The sequence below is a fragment of the Lissotriton vulgaris genome, chromosome 6 (genome assembly GCF_964263255.1).
Source record: "Lissotriton vulgaris chromosome 6, aLisVul1.2, whole genome shotgun sequence".
In the NCBI taxonomy this organism is placed as follows: Eukaryota; Metazoa; Chordata; class Amphibia; order Caudata; family Salamandridae; genus Lissotriton; species Lissotriton vulgaris.
In genome coordinates this window covers 838,463,608-838,480,148 of record NC_141694.1, presented here as the reverse complement: position 1 = coordinate 838,480,148, position 16,541 = coordinate 838,463,608, and the positions used below count along the sequence as shown (strand labels likewise).

General features: G+C 41.0%; 1 protein-coding gene across 1 annotated transcript in view; it reads right to left on the bottom strand.

Moving 5' to 3' along the window:
- The window catches only part of LOC147708080 (potassium/sodium hyperpolarization-activated cyclic nucleotide-gated channel 1-like), a 1,712,518-nt gene that overhangs the window by 1,055,494 nt on the left and 640,483 nt on the right, over window positions 1-16,541 (bottom strand). Inside the window, exon 5 of the mRNA XM_086926862.1 lies at window positions 14,495-14,656. Within this exon, the coding sequence (XP_086782988.1) occupies window positions 14,495-14,656 (162 nt within the window). The remainder of the gene's footprint in view (window positions 1-14,494; window positions 14,657-16,541) is intronic.

Below are 16,541 nucleotides of genomic sequence, written 5' to 3'. Positions count from 1 at the left end.
TCAAGATTATTATGCACAGCTCTAGAAGGCATTTTGTTCTCATCTAATTTGTTATAACAATATTTACAAATACGCTGATCAGAACCCAAATCAAAAGAATTCTCTACCAACAAATAAGTTGTGGAATGCTTCCATTCATTATTATTTTCCTTTTTACTTTTTAAATATAGATGAACAGTCCTGGTTTGATTTTTATAATGAGTTCGTCGAAAACAAATAGAAGAATTATTTGGCGTTTTAAGTGAAATCACCTTAAACTTTGTAATATCTTGCTCAAAATTTTCTACAGTAGAACATTGTACATTCTCTTCCACATTTTCTTCTATTAATATCTCAGTTTCTGCACTTTCTTCCTGAGGACCAAAGTAACTAAGCTGAATTTCTTCAGAGACATTCGTTATATCTGATACAGATGCACGGAAAAGAGTACTGTTCAACTTTTTTAAACATTAGTGCTGGAATTTTTGCGTAATACAATGTTCTGACTAATTTCCTCATTTGAGTTTGATGAACTGGTAACATTCTGAATTGGTGAAAAACACTTTGCCATACTTTTTTAGAAAGACAAGCTAGAATATGACCTTGCAAACCAGTATTTTCTATCACTCTACACGACTGTAGTCCTAGAAACATCTTAATCTTTTGTTTAACACTTTTCTTAATATAGTTTTGTAAGAAATTGCATAAAAAATGAATAGATTCTTGACTTACAGTATAAATACTACTACAATTGCAAGTGTTCACTGGAGCTTTAGGACATTTCCCTAAAACTTCCTCAGCCAACACCTTTTTTGCATTTCTAGGAACAATTTTGTCTTTCACAATAGCACAACCATTTCTAAGCTCATAGGCATGACCACTAGTGTCAACTGCATGTAAGAAATCATTATTCTGAAGATAACTGTCATCATTAAAAAAAGGGTTCATTCACCCAAAAAAACCTCTGAAAAATTACATCTGTTAGTTACTCTTTTCCACTTACTTTTGCCCTCTATTAAAGAGATTGGTTTATCTAGTGAGCGAATTGCATTGATTACTATAACAAATAAAAAAAAAATCAATTTGAAAACCTTGTCAAGTAGATTTTCTATAGTTTTCTTTTTCTTATAAAATACGGTTTTAAAAAAAATAATCTACACTTTCTTAATTAAATTCGTCACAACTGAATTATAAAAAACAAGAATAATTGATAACCCTAATCAAGAGAGGCAGCAAGTGTACACATTTCTTACTGTGTTTGGCTGGGGTAGTTGTTACAATAAAAAAGGCTTGATAAAGGGCGTGTACTTTGAATACGGGTATGAAATAGAAGAATAGTTGATAACAGTAGCCAAGAAAGGTAGCAAGTAGGTGTGTGTACGTGTAGATGATGTGTTGATTGAGTGGAAGATAAATTATGTCAAAAATAAGAAAGGCTGCAAGTGTGCAAATTAATCACCATCTTTAGCTCGAGGCTAGATAAAGGGCCTTGACTTTGAATCAGAATATCAAATTGAACAATAGTTCATAACCTCTACGAAGAAAGGCAGTAAATGCGCAAATTTCGCACTGCCTTCTGCCGGGGTAGTATGTATATGAAAAAGGCTTGATAAAGGGCCTTGACTTTGAATCAGAATATCAAATTGAACAATAATTGATAACTCCAGCCAAGAAAGGCAGAAAGTGCAAATTTACCAGTGCCTTCGGACGGGGTAGTTCTTACAACAAAAAAGCTTGAAAAATGTGTAGTGACTGATGTTGAGGACAGCGATGCTCCTGTTTATTATTTTTGATGAGGTTGATAGACTATTTCACGTAACACAAAAGTTCATCGCAATAAATGCTTAGAAATTTAAGTTCACCACAAAAAAGATTAATATGCAAGTATGGACTGGTTGCCGAAGATGCTGTGTCAGCAGTTGATGTGCTTGGTGGAGCAGCAGGTGGGTTGCCCTTCAATCTTTGTGTTGCAGCTCAAGAAAAGTTGTTGGGGTGCCAGTTCTTCATGTGTCACACTATATTTGTTGTGCTAAAGAAGTATTTTTTGTATGGATCACCCTTTGAAAGAGTTGTTTGGCAAATTTTATGGATTACTTTTGGAGTATTAACCTTTGGCTGGGGTAGTAGCTATGACAACCAGGTTCGATAAAGGGCCTTGACGTTTAATCAGAATATGAAATTGAGGAATAATTGATAATCCCAGCCAATAAAGGCAGCAAGTGTGCTTATAAAGCAACAAAGTTCTGTGGAGTGTGTTGATGCGTGGTCCAAGCAGGACGCATTGGTAGCAAAGTCTTTAACATCATGTTTTCTAATAAATATTGGTTGTCCATTCACAGAAGTTGAAGTATATCTTCAAAAAGTATGATATATTTTTTATAAATAAGTCATATCATTCAATACGGTCACGTGTGATGAGTTGTGGTGCACTGAGTTAGTAATACCTTTGGCTCTGAGCTTGAATGTACCTTGTGATGATGTGTGGTCGGGGGGAGGTACAGTAATTGAAGTAATGTCTTTTGTTGATTGAATTCTTTATCAATTCCATTTAAAAAGACAGTATGTCTCACTGTGACATAAAACTGCTCACTCTTCTTTGTGGTGATTTATGGTGCACTGAGTAAGTAGTATCTTTGGCGTTGAGCTTGTACTTTTCCTGTGCAGTGTAGATTGAAGGCAGTTGTTAACAGACGTAGATTAATGGTTTTTGTCACTTATTTAAACAAAATGTGAACACATATAGTAGAATTTTGTCTGCATTAAATAAATGAAGGCTGAATTTCCTAGTGTTCAAAGTTTAAGAAAATCTGAGGACATTGTGCAATTGTGTCTGTTTTAAGTAAATCAAGATTGTATTGAATGTTTTCTGTAGTGCTGGCGCTCTTGGTATCTAGTTGTGAACTCTTCTGAGTGCAGAATTGATTGAAGGCACTTCTAAGCACACATAAAGAAGAGAAATTTACATGCAAAACTCAATTGAAGTTGTGAACCCAGCTGTCCGTAATGTACATCGAAGGTACTAATTGACACAAACATCGATGAATGCTATTTTGTACAGGGTGCACAGACAAAATATCGACTCCAAAATATCGAATGGACAAAATATCGAGTTAAAAATATCGACAACAATAAAATATCGATAACAAAAATATCGTTGGTCAAAATATCGTATAAAATAATGATAAAAAAATATCGAGTACAAAAATATCGACTCAAAAAAATCGATAATATTTAGAAAAAAGGTTAAAAAAAAAACATTTTATTATTAGTAATATAAATTGTAGTTAATGTTTAGGAGCGGGATGTTGGGTTAATAGGGGATAAGGGTGGGGAGTAATTTAATAATAATTAATTAATTAATATATGTTTGTAAATATTTTTAATTAATAATTAATTAATAATAATTAGTTAATTAATGAATATAATTTTGAACATATTTTTAATTAGTAATTAATTGGTAATTAAATAATATTAATTAGTTAATTACATTAATTAGAGTAATTTATTTATATATGTAATTTTTAGTTATTGTTAATTAATTAATTGGGAAAATATAATATTAATTATTAAATTAAATTAACTACAGCTAATGTGCTAATATATTTACTTTATTGTTATTGTTAATTAATAATTAATTGGTAATTAATTAATATTAATTAATTTTGGGTAAAGGAGTATTTTTAGGGTTTAGGGTCAGTTTTGGGTTTTTGGGTAAAGGGGTATTTTTAGGGTACAGGGTCAGTTTTTAGTTTTTGGGTAAAGGGGTGTTTTTAGGGTTCAGGGTCAGTTTTCAGTTTTTTGGTAAAGGGGTATTTTTAGGGTTCAGGGTCAGTTTTCAGTTTTTGGGTAAAGGGGTATTTTTAGGGTTCAGGGTCAGTTTTCAGTTTTTGGGTAAAGGGGTATTTTTAGGGTTCAGGGTCAGTTTTCAGTTTTTGGGTAAAGGGGTATTTTTAGTGTTCAGGGTCAGTTTTCAGTTTTTGATTAAAGGGGTATTTTTAGGGTTCAGGGTCAGTTTTCAGTTTTGGGGTAAAGGGGTATTTTTAGGGTTCAGGGTCAGTTTTCAGTTCTTGGGTAAAGGGGTATTTTTTGGGTTCAGGGTCAGTTTTCAGTTTTTGGGTAAAGGGGTATTTTTTGTGTTCAGGGTCAGTTTGGGGTTTTTGGGTAAAGGGGTATTTTTAGGGTTCAAGGTCAGTTTTCAGTTCTTGGGTAAAGGGGTATTTTTTGGGTTCAGGTTCAGTTTTCCCTACTGTTGCACCCACTGGAGTGGGAATAGTAATTTTAACCCCTACGCTATCCAACGCTTTCCCTACGCTTGCACTCTTTGGAGTGGGAATAGTATTTTTTACACTTCTGGTATCGTACGGTAATATAATAGTATCTTATTTAATTATAGTATGTTACTATGTATATATGTTTTAACAAATAAGATTGTAAAAAAATATTTTTATTATTTTCATTTATTATTTAATTATTATAAGTTAATTTAAGTATTTTTAAGTATATTTTAGTAATTAAATTTGGATATTAATTTAATTTAACACTGTTTTTAATAAAGTCGATATTTTTTACAACTATATTATTGTAAACGATATTTTGTACTCGATATTTTTGTACTTACCTGTTTGTAGATACAAACTCGATATTTTGACTGTCGATATTTTGTCAACGATATTTTTGCAAGTCGATATTTTGTCCCTCGATATTATTTCAGTGATCCTTTGTACAGTTAACAGAATGTGAGGGCACAGTATAATTGTCTGTGCCTTAAGGAAAGCAGGGCTGAATACAATGCTGTACTTAATGTAGAAGGAAAGCTGAATTCAAGTTGTGAACCCAGTTATCCACAGTGTAGCTTGAAGGCAGTTGTTGACACAAAGATCGATGAATGCTATTTTGTCACTGTTAACAGAATCTGAGGACACAGTACAATTGTCTGTCTTAAATAAAGCAAGGCTGGATTAAATGTTGTCCTTATTGTAGATGGAAAGGTGAATTCAAGTTGTGAACCCTGCTGTTCGTAGTGTAGATTAAAGGCAGTTGTTGACACAAAGATCGATTAATGCTGTTTTGTCACAGTTAACAGAATCTGAGGACACAGTACAATTGTCTGGCTTAAATAAAGCAAGGCTAGATTCAATGTTGTCCTTAGTGTAGATGAAAAGGTGAATTCAAGTTGTGAAATCTGCTGTCTGCCCTGTAGATTGAAGGGTTTAGTGAGCACAGTTATAGATGAATACTATTTGTCACATTCTTTTACAAAATCGGAAGATATAGAATCCATTAGTCTCTACCTTAAATAAAGGAAGGTGGGATTCAATGTTTTCTGTAGTACTAATGTGCTCGTGGTATGAAGAGGTAAACTCTGTTTTTCGTAGTGTACATTTGAAGGTAGTACTTAGTATAGACATTGAGGAATGTTTCTTGTGCCATCCATTAATAAAATTGTGCTGCCTTACATAAATGAAGTCTAATTTGAATGCTGTGCATAGTGTAGATGGAAAGCTGAATTCAAGTTTTGAACCCTGCTGTCCGTAGTGTCGATCGAAGGCAGTAGTGGACACAACATGGAGGAATGCTTTTTGTCACTTATTTTTTTTAAAATATTTTTCATTTTATATGAACATAACAATCGGGGCAGCGATACATACAGTTGGTGCATCATATAGTGCTGTTATTGCGGGCACAGCTCAACTTTGTTCAGTTTTAAGATACAATTAAAAAACAAGCGCATCGACACATCAACACTTCATCATTCCATTACAGCCAGAGTCTTCTAGTCTGAATCAAACTCCTCCCCCTCAACATGTGGCGGCTCGCAAATATAACCCCGAAACTTGTTCCAAGCCCACCAGATTTTTCCCCATTTCCCTGGGCACCCACGGTGGATGAAGACAGCTTTTTCCGCCACCATCGCCTCATCCATGTCTCTACACCATTTTCTAAGTGTTGGCAGTACTGCTGAACCCCATAACATGGCAATATTGCGCTTCGCCATCATCATGCCCAACATTACCCAGTCCTGTTGCCAGTGGTTTAGATCATTGGGTTCCCACACATTTAGTAAACAGCGACGAGGCTCCGGCAACAAGGAGATATCTATAGTTTGAGAAATCATGCGCATTACCTCCATCCAGTATGTTGCCATGTGTCTACAGTCCCAAATAGTGTGGAAGAACGTTCCCTCCTCTCCGCAGTTTCGTAGGCAGAATTTATGTGTAGCTTTCCCTATCTTGTGTAATGTTGTTCTAGTATAATACGTACAATGTAATATTTTAAGTTGGACCAGTTTTAACCTAGAGGGAATTGCTGTTTCCCGGGGGGAGGAGAGGGCCTCCTGCCAATGGGAGTCCTCAAAGGTGCCCACTTCCCTGGCCAGTTCTGTTGTAATGTGGACGTCGTGTCTGGGAGGTTGTTAATGAGTTTCCTGTAAGTCAAAGTGATAGAGGGTTCCCATCTGATCAAGATCGCAAGTGGTTCTAAGATCAGCACAAAAAGCAACGGAGACAGTGGGCATCCCTGCCTCGTGCCTCGGCCAAGATGGAAGTCTCGTGAGATATGCCCATTGGCGGCGACATGCACCAGGGGTTTAGTGTATAACAAACGAATCCAGGCGGAGATTTTGGGACCAAATCCCATATGTTGGAGCACTGCGAAAAAGTGGGGCCATTCCACTGTATCGAACGTCATAGTAGTGTTGAGTGAGAGAATGACTGCAGGCTCCTTGATATATGCTGTGCGCGCCAGGACCGCGTTGAGCCGACGGAGGTTGAGGGCCGTGCTCCGATGTGGCATGAATCCCGACTGGTCCGGACTTACTAAGGACGAAAGGTGTGGAGTCAGCCACAGCGCCAGCAGTTTAGCAAGAATCTTAGGCTCCGCATTTATGAGAGGGATCGGACGGTAGGAAGCGCAGTCCGTATCCGGTCTGCCAGGCTTGTGGATTGCGATAATTGTGGCCAGCTGCTGATCTCTCTGCAGCTCCCCTGCCTCGAGGCTGTCAGATAACATGTTTAGGAAAAAGTGGGGCATTGTTTGCACCGTCCTTTTATGCAGTTCAACTGGGAGCCCATTTGGCCCAGCGCCTTGCCAGACGCCAGTGAGTAGGTAGCTGCCTGTATTTCATCAGTGGTAATGTCTGCCTCCAACAGAAGCGCTGCTTCGGGGGAGAGCTTTGGGATCGTTAGATCCTTACTATATTCGGATGCTTCCGCAATCGTATAAGACGCCTGGGGAGCATATATTTGTTCATAATGGTCGGCCAAGATGTCGACTATACCATTAGGATCAGAGATTATGAAACCTGTGGGTGATGCCAGTTGTGCAGTAACTTTATTCGCTCTATCTTTTCTGTCTAGCCAGGCTAGCCTTTTCCTTGCTTTATCCCCCATCTCGTATATCCTATGATGAGTGGCTTTGATTTTACTTTGGGCCACTTCCCTTTGGTAAGCCACAACTTCAGTTTGTTTAAGACGAACCGCACGGGCGGTTCCCGGAGAAGGGTGGGCCTCCTGTTCTGTTATTGCTGCGGCTAGTTCTGCTTCAAGACTGTCTAACTCCGCCCGTTGTCCCCGCTTGTGACCGGTGATTGAAGCCATTGCTTGCCCTCGAATGACTTCTTTATAGGCCTCCCAGAGCGTGTTGGGTGAGTCCACCGAGCCAAGGTTTTCTTGGAAAAATTGTTTGGGAGTGTTTGTGAGGGTTGACATGAGAGGTGCCACCTGGAGGAAGCCGGCATGTACCGGGAACATGCGTCTCCTGTAAGTCTAGTGATGGGTATATTTTAACATTATTGGAGAGTGGTCCGATATGCCCCTGGGGATAATAACTACTTCTTCTATGCCCTGCAAGCCATCTGCGGATATCAGGAAATAATCAATGCACATGAGGCAGTTATGGACCCCGGAATAGAAAGTGTAGTGTTTCTCGGTAGGGTGCTTGTACCTCCAGCTATATGTGAGTCCTAGGGCATCTATCAGACCAAGAAGACGTCGTCCACCCTGCATCTCTGACGTGACGGGGAATCTGTCCAGTGTGCCATCAAGTATATCATTAAAGTCGCCCCCTATCACATGTGTCACTGTCGGTAGTGTCAGTAAGAATGCCCTGAGAGCGGAATGGGCTTGCGTGCGGAGGGCAGGCGGAATGTAAACAGAAACAAAATTAAACAACTGCCCTTCCCATTGACACGTTAGTGCCGCGAAGCGGCACTGATCATCAACTCGTGTCTGCTGTATCACCAGTGGGAAATTTTTCTGAATAATAATCCCCGTGCCTCTGGAGCCTGAGGAGAATTCTGCATGCGCTAGCATTTTATACCCCAGCATTTTATACCCCCATCTATCCATTGCCTTAACCGTTGATCCCACTAGGTGCGTTTCCTGCAAGAAGACCACTGCAGGGCCACAGCTTTTCAAATATTGCAATACCGGACCTCTCTTCACTTTGTCCCCTTACCCAGGGACATTCAGGGTAAGTAAAGTTAGGTGTCTGAGGGGATTGTAGCTCTTGTGAAGCGTTCTCAGCCATCCGAGAAAATGAGGTGTGTCAAACATCTAGAGTTGCACCTGTCCCGCAAAGCTCCAATAACGAAACACATTGCTGCCCCACTAAACTTGTATTCAACCAAGCCCAAAAAAGAAAGCATACATGTAACAGAATCAGCAGAATTGAGGAAACCAGTTACTTTCCCATCCCGGATCCCACCCACCATCCCTGCCTCCCTGCTTAGCGAACCTACAACTGCCCGCCACCCCACTTAGCAGAGTGCTTCTTCCCTCCCTTAGCTACAATACTTGCTTGTCGGGGAAAGAGTCCTACGAGGCACAAGCCCTTTGGAGTCTCTCAGGCCCTCCCCAGTCCAAAACTTCAAGACAGCTTGAACACAGATGTCCATGTTGCCGCATCAGGTACCAATAAATATCCTCGTCGTGGCCGGACTTATTCCTCTTCCAGGGGTAGTTCGCGTGGGGCTCTTGGCTGCCGGAGCCCAGGTCGTCTGGAGCGTCTTCTCCTTCTCGGCGGCGGTGGGGTCTCGGTTTTCGGTCTGCTCGGTTCACAGGCCGCCATCCCTTTCATGTGCCGCCTCTGGCGATTCAAAGAACCAAGTCCATCCTTCAGCTACCACCCTAGGTTTTGCAGGGAAGAGCATGGAGTATGGCAATTCCTGCGCTCGGAGTAATTTTTCACATCAAAGAAGCTGCGACGTCTTCTGGATACGGCTGAAGTGTAATCATGGAAGAAGAATATAGATGAATTCTGTATCCGGATAGGGGGAGAGATCCTCGCCGCTTGTAGAATTGCGTCTCAATCCCTCAAGTTAAATAAGCGGGCTAGCACTGGTCTCGGGGGTGCTCCCGGCTTCGGCCTACCGCCGGGCACTCGATGAGCGTGCTCAACCGAGAAGAAATGCGAAAGTCCCTTAGGTTGTAACCTGGTTTTAATCAACTCTTCCACATATAGATCCATTGCTTGGGCTCCCTCTGTCTCCGGAATACCTATAATTCTTACGTTGTTCCGCCTTGCGCGCCCTTCTTGGTCGTCAAGCTTCCCCGCTATCATCTTATTTTCCTTTTCCAGGCGGGTCACCGATATCTGCAGTTCTGAAGTGTCCTGAACCAGGGATTTTGCAACTATCTCCACTTCCTTCACTCTATCCGCCATTTTGTGGAGGTCCGCCCGCAACAGGGTTACGTCCATGGAGATTGTTCCGACCATCGTCTGGACATTCACTAGAGCTTTCATGATGTCGTCCAGTGTGACCTTTTTTCCTCCGTCTCCCTCCTGCGCTTTACCGTGAGCTGGCGTTGTGGTTAGACCTTTTTCATAAGCAAACTTGTCCAGCTTAGCCTGGACAGCCTGGTTTTGAGGCCCTCTGCCCGCCATAGTCACGTGAGTCGTACAAATGGTGACTCGGCCACCAGCCCAATTACTAGCGGTCTACCCAAACTGTTCCACCGTCTGTGTCTCTTCGTGACAGCACCTCGGGGTGTATGTCTGGTGTGGTAAAGTACGTGGCGGTGTTGAGTTACTGAAGGGGTGGGGAGGGTGGAGTGCCTGAGCATGTATCTTCTTGGAGACTGACCGGTTGTCACGTCTCAGACACAGAGAGTCTACAAGTTCTCCTCACCCTGGGCCAGCATTCATCCCCCAAGTTTCTCGGAGGGAAAGTAGTTTCAGCAATACTTATAATACAAGATAAGTGCACCCCCCGTCCCCAGCGCTCTGGTCAGTCTAAAAAAGGTTTCACTTCACCCCAGATGGCTGTATTTTAAGGGCCACACCTCAATGCTCAATCTGACAACAGGGGGAAACCACCGGAACCAGCGTGTATCATCACAGGGGCAACGGCGCAGTCCTGAGCAGCAGCGACATATCGAGAGCAGCCCCACCCGCAATTGCAAATCGTATATTGATGGTATAAGGATGTCGCGGTGGCTCTGCAGGTATTGCCGTCACTCGTGCAGGCCCAACTCCCTCGCAGCCGGCGGGCTTGTGCCAGATGTGCAGGGTGAGGCCGATCTCAGCATCAGCACCAGGGGGTCTGTCACACACGGCGGGGGCCCATGGGGGTAGGATTGGTGCGAGTACCTCAGGGTGCAGTAAAGGAGGTGAAACTGCCGTCAGTGTATCCTCGGTTTCTGGTAGTGTAAATACCGCACCTCCTCACGCCTGCCTCCGGCCACATTAGCAACTTTAGTCCCCGGTCTGCTGGGCTCTCATAGGCCGCACACACTCAGGCAGAGGTATCTTGTGATGGCGGCCTCAGATTTACATCGGAGTTCGTCCGATGTGCACCGCTTGAGTTCCGACGTCAGGCGGAGCCCTCAATGTACTCCGGTTGCACGGATTTATTAGCGGATTTATTCAAAGGGCTGGAACGTCTCCGGAGCTCTGGGACTAAGCGGCCATTTTGCTCGGTAAAAAAATGAAGGCTGAATTTCCTACTGTTCAAACTTTAAGAAAATCTGAGGACATTGTGAAATTGTCTCTGTTTTAAATAAATCAAGATTGTATTGAATGTTTTCTGTAGTACTGGTGCTGTTGGTATCTAGTTGTCAACTCTACTAAGCGCAGAATTGGTAACCCCAGCCAAGAAAGGCAGCAAGTATGCAAATTTGTCACTGCCTTCGGCCAAGGTAGTTGATGGAACAAAAAGGGCTTGATAAAGGGCCTGCACTTTGAATAGGAATATGAAATTGAACAAGAGTTCATAAGCACTGCGAAGAAATGCAGCAAGTGCGCAAATTTCCCACTGCTTTCTGCCAGTGCAGTATCTACATGAAAAAGGCTTGATAAAGGGACATAAGTTTGAATTAGAATGTGACATTCAAGAGTAATTGATAACCACAGCCAAGAAAGGCAGGAAGTGTGCAAATTTGCCATTGCCTTTGACCGGGGTAGTAGCTACAACAAAAAGGTTTGATAAATAGTGTTGAGTTTGAATCATAATATTAAATAGGTGTTATACTTAGTTTAGTTTCCACTGAGTTAGTGGTACCTGAACCAAGGTTTGTGGAGCTTGCAAAGATGTGTGGTCTGGGCAGGACGTACTAATAGTAATTTTTATTGGCCTTGTGAATTCTGGCTTAGTAAGGGCAATTGGCAATTTTGTGTAGGTTTGAGGGAGATTACTTTATTTGGTACTTGACACTGTTTGGCCCTGCGACTTTCCTGAAAAGAGATTCTTGGAGGTAGCAAGGCCACCACACCAGTGCACAAACACATTGCACCCGCATGTAGTCTCAGGGTGGCACTTAGCGTGTCTGGTGCAGTCTTCATCAACAACAAATGGACGCCAGATTAGAGTTCCAGTGGGGCCATCCACCTCACTAATATGAAGGGAAGAAAGTCACAAAGAAAATATGCAACACTGAGATAGATAGTTACACATGGTTGAAAGGGAAGGGGAAACCCCTAACTGTGCAAAAACTTACACTGTATTCCTTGTGTTTCAGAGGAAAAGAAACAATTACACTCAGTATGAATGAGAACTGCAGAGTAATACTGCACAAACCAGACATGGGATAGGCCACTTCCACGCTGATGGATCTGTATTGGCACTGTTGGGAATTTGCATGTGCTCTTGTCCCTAGATGGCGTGTTCTTTGCTCCCTCATCACCATACACACCCGACCTTGGTCATTCCCGGAGAAGCTCTGTCAGAGTTGTACCAACATCCCCTACAAAAGAACACAACTCTATTGCATCAGGCTTGATAAAAAAGAAATTCCAAAAATGTTGGTTTGGCTCAGTAGAAGGACATTCCAGAAGAATTCGGACTGTTTTCTGACACACAACTATATGTAGCAGGATCTGTATCCTTTTTCACAGTGCAGACAATAGCTAATGCATGAAGATTACAGATAACTAGGTGGGAACGGCTGAAAATGATGAATACTACTGACCCAGCCTTAACGCAATCAAGAAAAAACTAAGAGCAATCCGCCTAATGATGATGCAACACCAATGTGGATTGGTCTTGATCACCGCCATGGAGGGAGAGATGTGTGCATACTGCTGAACTTTCATCCCAGGCAGTGCCATGGATAACAGGACGCTCACACTTGCCATCCAAACACTGCATTGATTGCAATCAGACATGCATAAGGATGGAGGTGCCCCAAGGCAGGAATGGTATGAAGGCTGGTTTGCCTGGCTTCCCCTGTGGTTTGCGGGACTGTGTGCGTCATTGCTGTCGGTTCTTATTCTTTTACTGTTTTTGTGTTGTTTCCTACAATTGGGGGTTTCCTGCTGTAAAAACGCAGTATTCAAATTGGGTAGAGTGCAAATAAATAGAGAAGTAGTTGAGATCGAAACTGAAACACATCAAACCCCCACCAATGTGACTGTCATAAAGCATGGGGTAAAGGATGTAGTTGAAAATTCAACTAGAGGGGGAAATGTTGATATTGATGTTAAATCTACGCAACAATACATGAATACTTAAAAACAAGATCAAGTCAGTGTTGTCGAAATCTCCCGAGATGATCTCTTCATCAACCCTGAGTAAGAAATGAGTGGTCGGGCAGGCCCTGAGACTTAGGCCTGCGGATACTGATTGACAGATCACAGGTGGGGTGGCACATAACCAGCCAGACAAACATGCAAACAGGAAAAGCCCATATCAGTCCCACAGATTGGCAGCGACACCACAATGATCCCATAAGATTGGCCCCATTAAAGTGCTTATGACTGAAGAGGTGCAGCATTCCCAAAATACCTAAACTTAGATGCCGTATGAAGTTAGGAACACTAAGTCATTTAGAATGTAGCACACACAGTACCCACAGCAATCATGCACTCCCCATACCGGACATCTGGACACTTCACCCACTGGCCCTTATTGTGTCCATGCAAGGTCGAGAACCCACCTGCATTCACTACCAGGTGGACTGATTTACACTGTGTAAACATGTCCGCATTCCTTTCACTAAAATAATATCTAAATTGGCTTATGATGCTCCAGACACTTTATAAAAAGACACTCAGAACGAATGTATGTTGAGACAGTTCTCAGACCCCTTTCTGTGGATGTTTCCCAGCCCAAGCGCTTAATTAAACCAACTTTTCATGTATTAACAAACGCCTCTTGTCTTCTGTTTTACCAAGGTCAATTCATATTCCAGCAACAACATGGATGAGAAAGAAATTTGAGAACACTCAACAAAAGCATCCTTGTTTTAGCTTTCAAGAGCACTATTATTTCTATTGTAAAACAACCCCCCTCGTTGTGTTCATTTTCAAAGGAAATGCTTTGTTTTACAGCTTTGATTCCATCAAAATGTCTTAGGGTGTGCCACAATTTTATCATGAAAACAGAATGTTTGAGTTCTAGCTATTCATTATAATATGATGGGAAGCTGCAGAAGAACACTGGGGAATGAACTGACAGTCTGTTGTTACTGTTGGAAGTACAAGTTTTACTAGGAATATCAGACGTTATGCTCACATGGCTGAGAAAAGAAAATTAGTGTGAATTTATGGAAAATGTGCTCCCATTTTAGGCTCTGGAGCACCTTATGCAACCTCTATGAGAAAATCATGAGAGAAACATTTCTCTCTCAAACATGATGAGGCCTTGCTGTTTTCAGTGTTTATTTTTTGGGATTTGAGTGGTGTTTCCTTTGCGTTTTCCAAACTGTTTGCAATCAGTGTTTATGAGTGTTTAGTCAACGACTAACCCCCAAAACTGACAAGAACTCTGTTTTGCAATTGTTTATAAAACATGTTGTTTTTGCTGTGATTGTTAGAAAGCACATATTTAATTTAAAGTTTAAATAATGCAGTGTACGTATGGTTTTCCCATTGGCAGCATTTGAATTTGTTAGACTGGCACAGCCAGTCCGGTAGTATGTTTATTCCTATAATTTCGTCGGCAATAATTTCCTTTAAATGTTCTACAGCTAAACTAAGACAAATATCCAAATTAGATCCTTAGAAATTATAACTACTTAATCGGACGGTTTGCTACAATTTTCAAAAAGTAACTATATAGAAATTGTTCTTTGAAACTCACCAAAGCTACCATGTCATGAACCCAGCTATTTTCTGGAAAATATGCGATCCTTTGAATTAGAAACTGACAGCAGGAAGACCAGTGCCAGATTAATATCATCATCAAACATGAGTAAACCAGTGGCATGTAACCAGTCAATCCCCATCTACTGAAGTCCTGCACCTATAGAGAAAGAGAAACAGATGTATTTCTTTACAGGTATTATCAGTGAATAAATAATTTCATACATCCCAAATGCCCCTGTTTTGTATGTTTCCACATACACACGCACATTGTTTTCAAATTCATGATTCAAATTGCCTTCCTTGCCCCTCCTGAGTTAACCAACCATTGATAATGGCCCGCCAACAGCCACTATCCGTCGTTAATGTTTCACAGGGTTTGGTTGCGTTTATTCCGCACCCTCTGCTGAGTGGAGCCTAACTTGTCAGATTAATGCAGGCAAAATATGCATAACAAACAGAACTCTGTAGAAATACCAATGAGCCGTTTAACCGCCTAGACAGGCATTCGTGTGCTCATAAATGTTTCTGATAAGACGTTTCTCGATCCACACAGCTCGCCTATGGAACGCTCTCCCCCGAGACCTGAGGAAAGAACCGAACTACCTGCGATTCAGAAAACGACTCAAAACTCACCTGTTCCCTTAATTTTTAACCACTTCTATTTAAAATAGCTGTCCCCCCCCCCCCTCTTTTCACCCCCGACCCCACAGGTGGAGGTATCTTTAGCGCTGGGATACCTCAGGGTGACTACGCGCTCTATAAAATTTTTTAATAATAATAATAATAATATGTAATGCGTTTTTCAGATTGTGTATCACTGAAAGCATACCATGCTAACAGATATGTCCAAGTAATGTAATACAAAACATTGACTTTCACATCTCAATTACTAGTAACACGTTAAAAAGAACCACAACCTCAATCTTGTGGCGGTTGGTAAGGTTGTTTTGTTCCAAACCCTGTTGAGTTCCAATTACTTAAATAACATCTATTTACACAATATTAACACCTATTCAACCTATCAACCTCATAATTCTAGGAGTTGTGGGTGGGTAGATATCATGTATGATACATACTGGACAGTAGGAATCTCTAGGGGTTGATAGGCCCACCACTTCCCAGACTATTTAGTTTATGAAATTAAGTAAGTAGCGGAGTCAGAATGTATAATGATGTGTTTCTAATATGTGCTTTTGATAAATTTGTAAATAGGTGTTAATATTGTGTAAATAGATGTTATTTAAGTAATTGGAACTCAACAGGGTTTGGTACAAAACAACCTTACTAACCGCCACAAGATTGAGGTTGTGGTTCTTTTTAACGTGTTACTAGTAATTGAGATGTGAAAGTCAATGTTTTGTATTACATTACTTGTATATATTTTAATTGTGTGTATATGTGCATATATATTGTTTGTAGCCCTGAAGAAGTCCATGGAGGACGAAACACGTTGGCTACTGGATTGAAGAAATGAATAAAGATTAAAACTTCAAAAAAACATCTGAGGACTCTGCTACTCAACTCATTGAATAATTTTTGACTTGTGTTGAATGATCATTAGTTCAATAGATTTCTAAAATACTGATGTGTGTGCTGGATCAATTGCTAAAAAATTGTTTGCTAGAACAAGTTTCTTGTCTTAGGAGGTCTAGGGAAAGGAATCTCCGATCCGTGTTACCACACAATAAATAAGGCATTATATAGGATAAGTGCAATTGTGCTGTAAACCCCATTTCCCATTCTTCTGTACTCTAACAGATATGTCCGCCTTGTTTGATAACAAACTAGATAAAGATATTTTTAAAAAAACAATCCAGAGATAGAAATTGAATGGGCACTTTTGCTACAAATATTAGAAATCAATCATGCAGCGTAGCGGCAGCCAGGATGGAACATCTGTTTATCCGACTGTGTGGAGAAACTAGCCAATGACTGTTTTGCGCTCTAAAAGGTTTACAAGCTTTTCACCTGTGAATGGGTTTACAATGTGGATAATGTATCTGGTGGGTACCAAAGTAGAAGCCCAAGAACAGGTGAACATT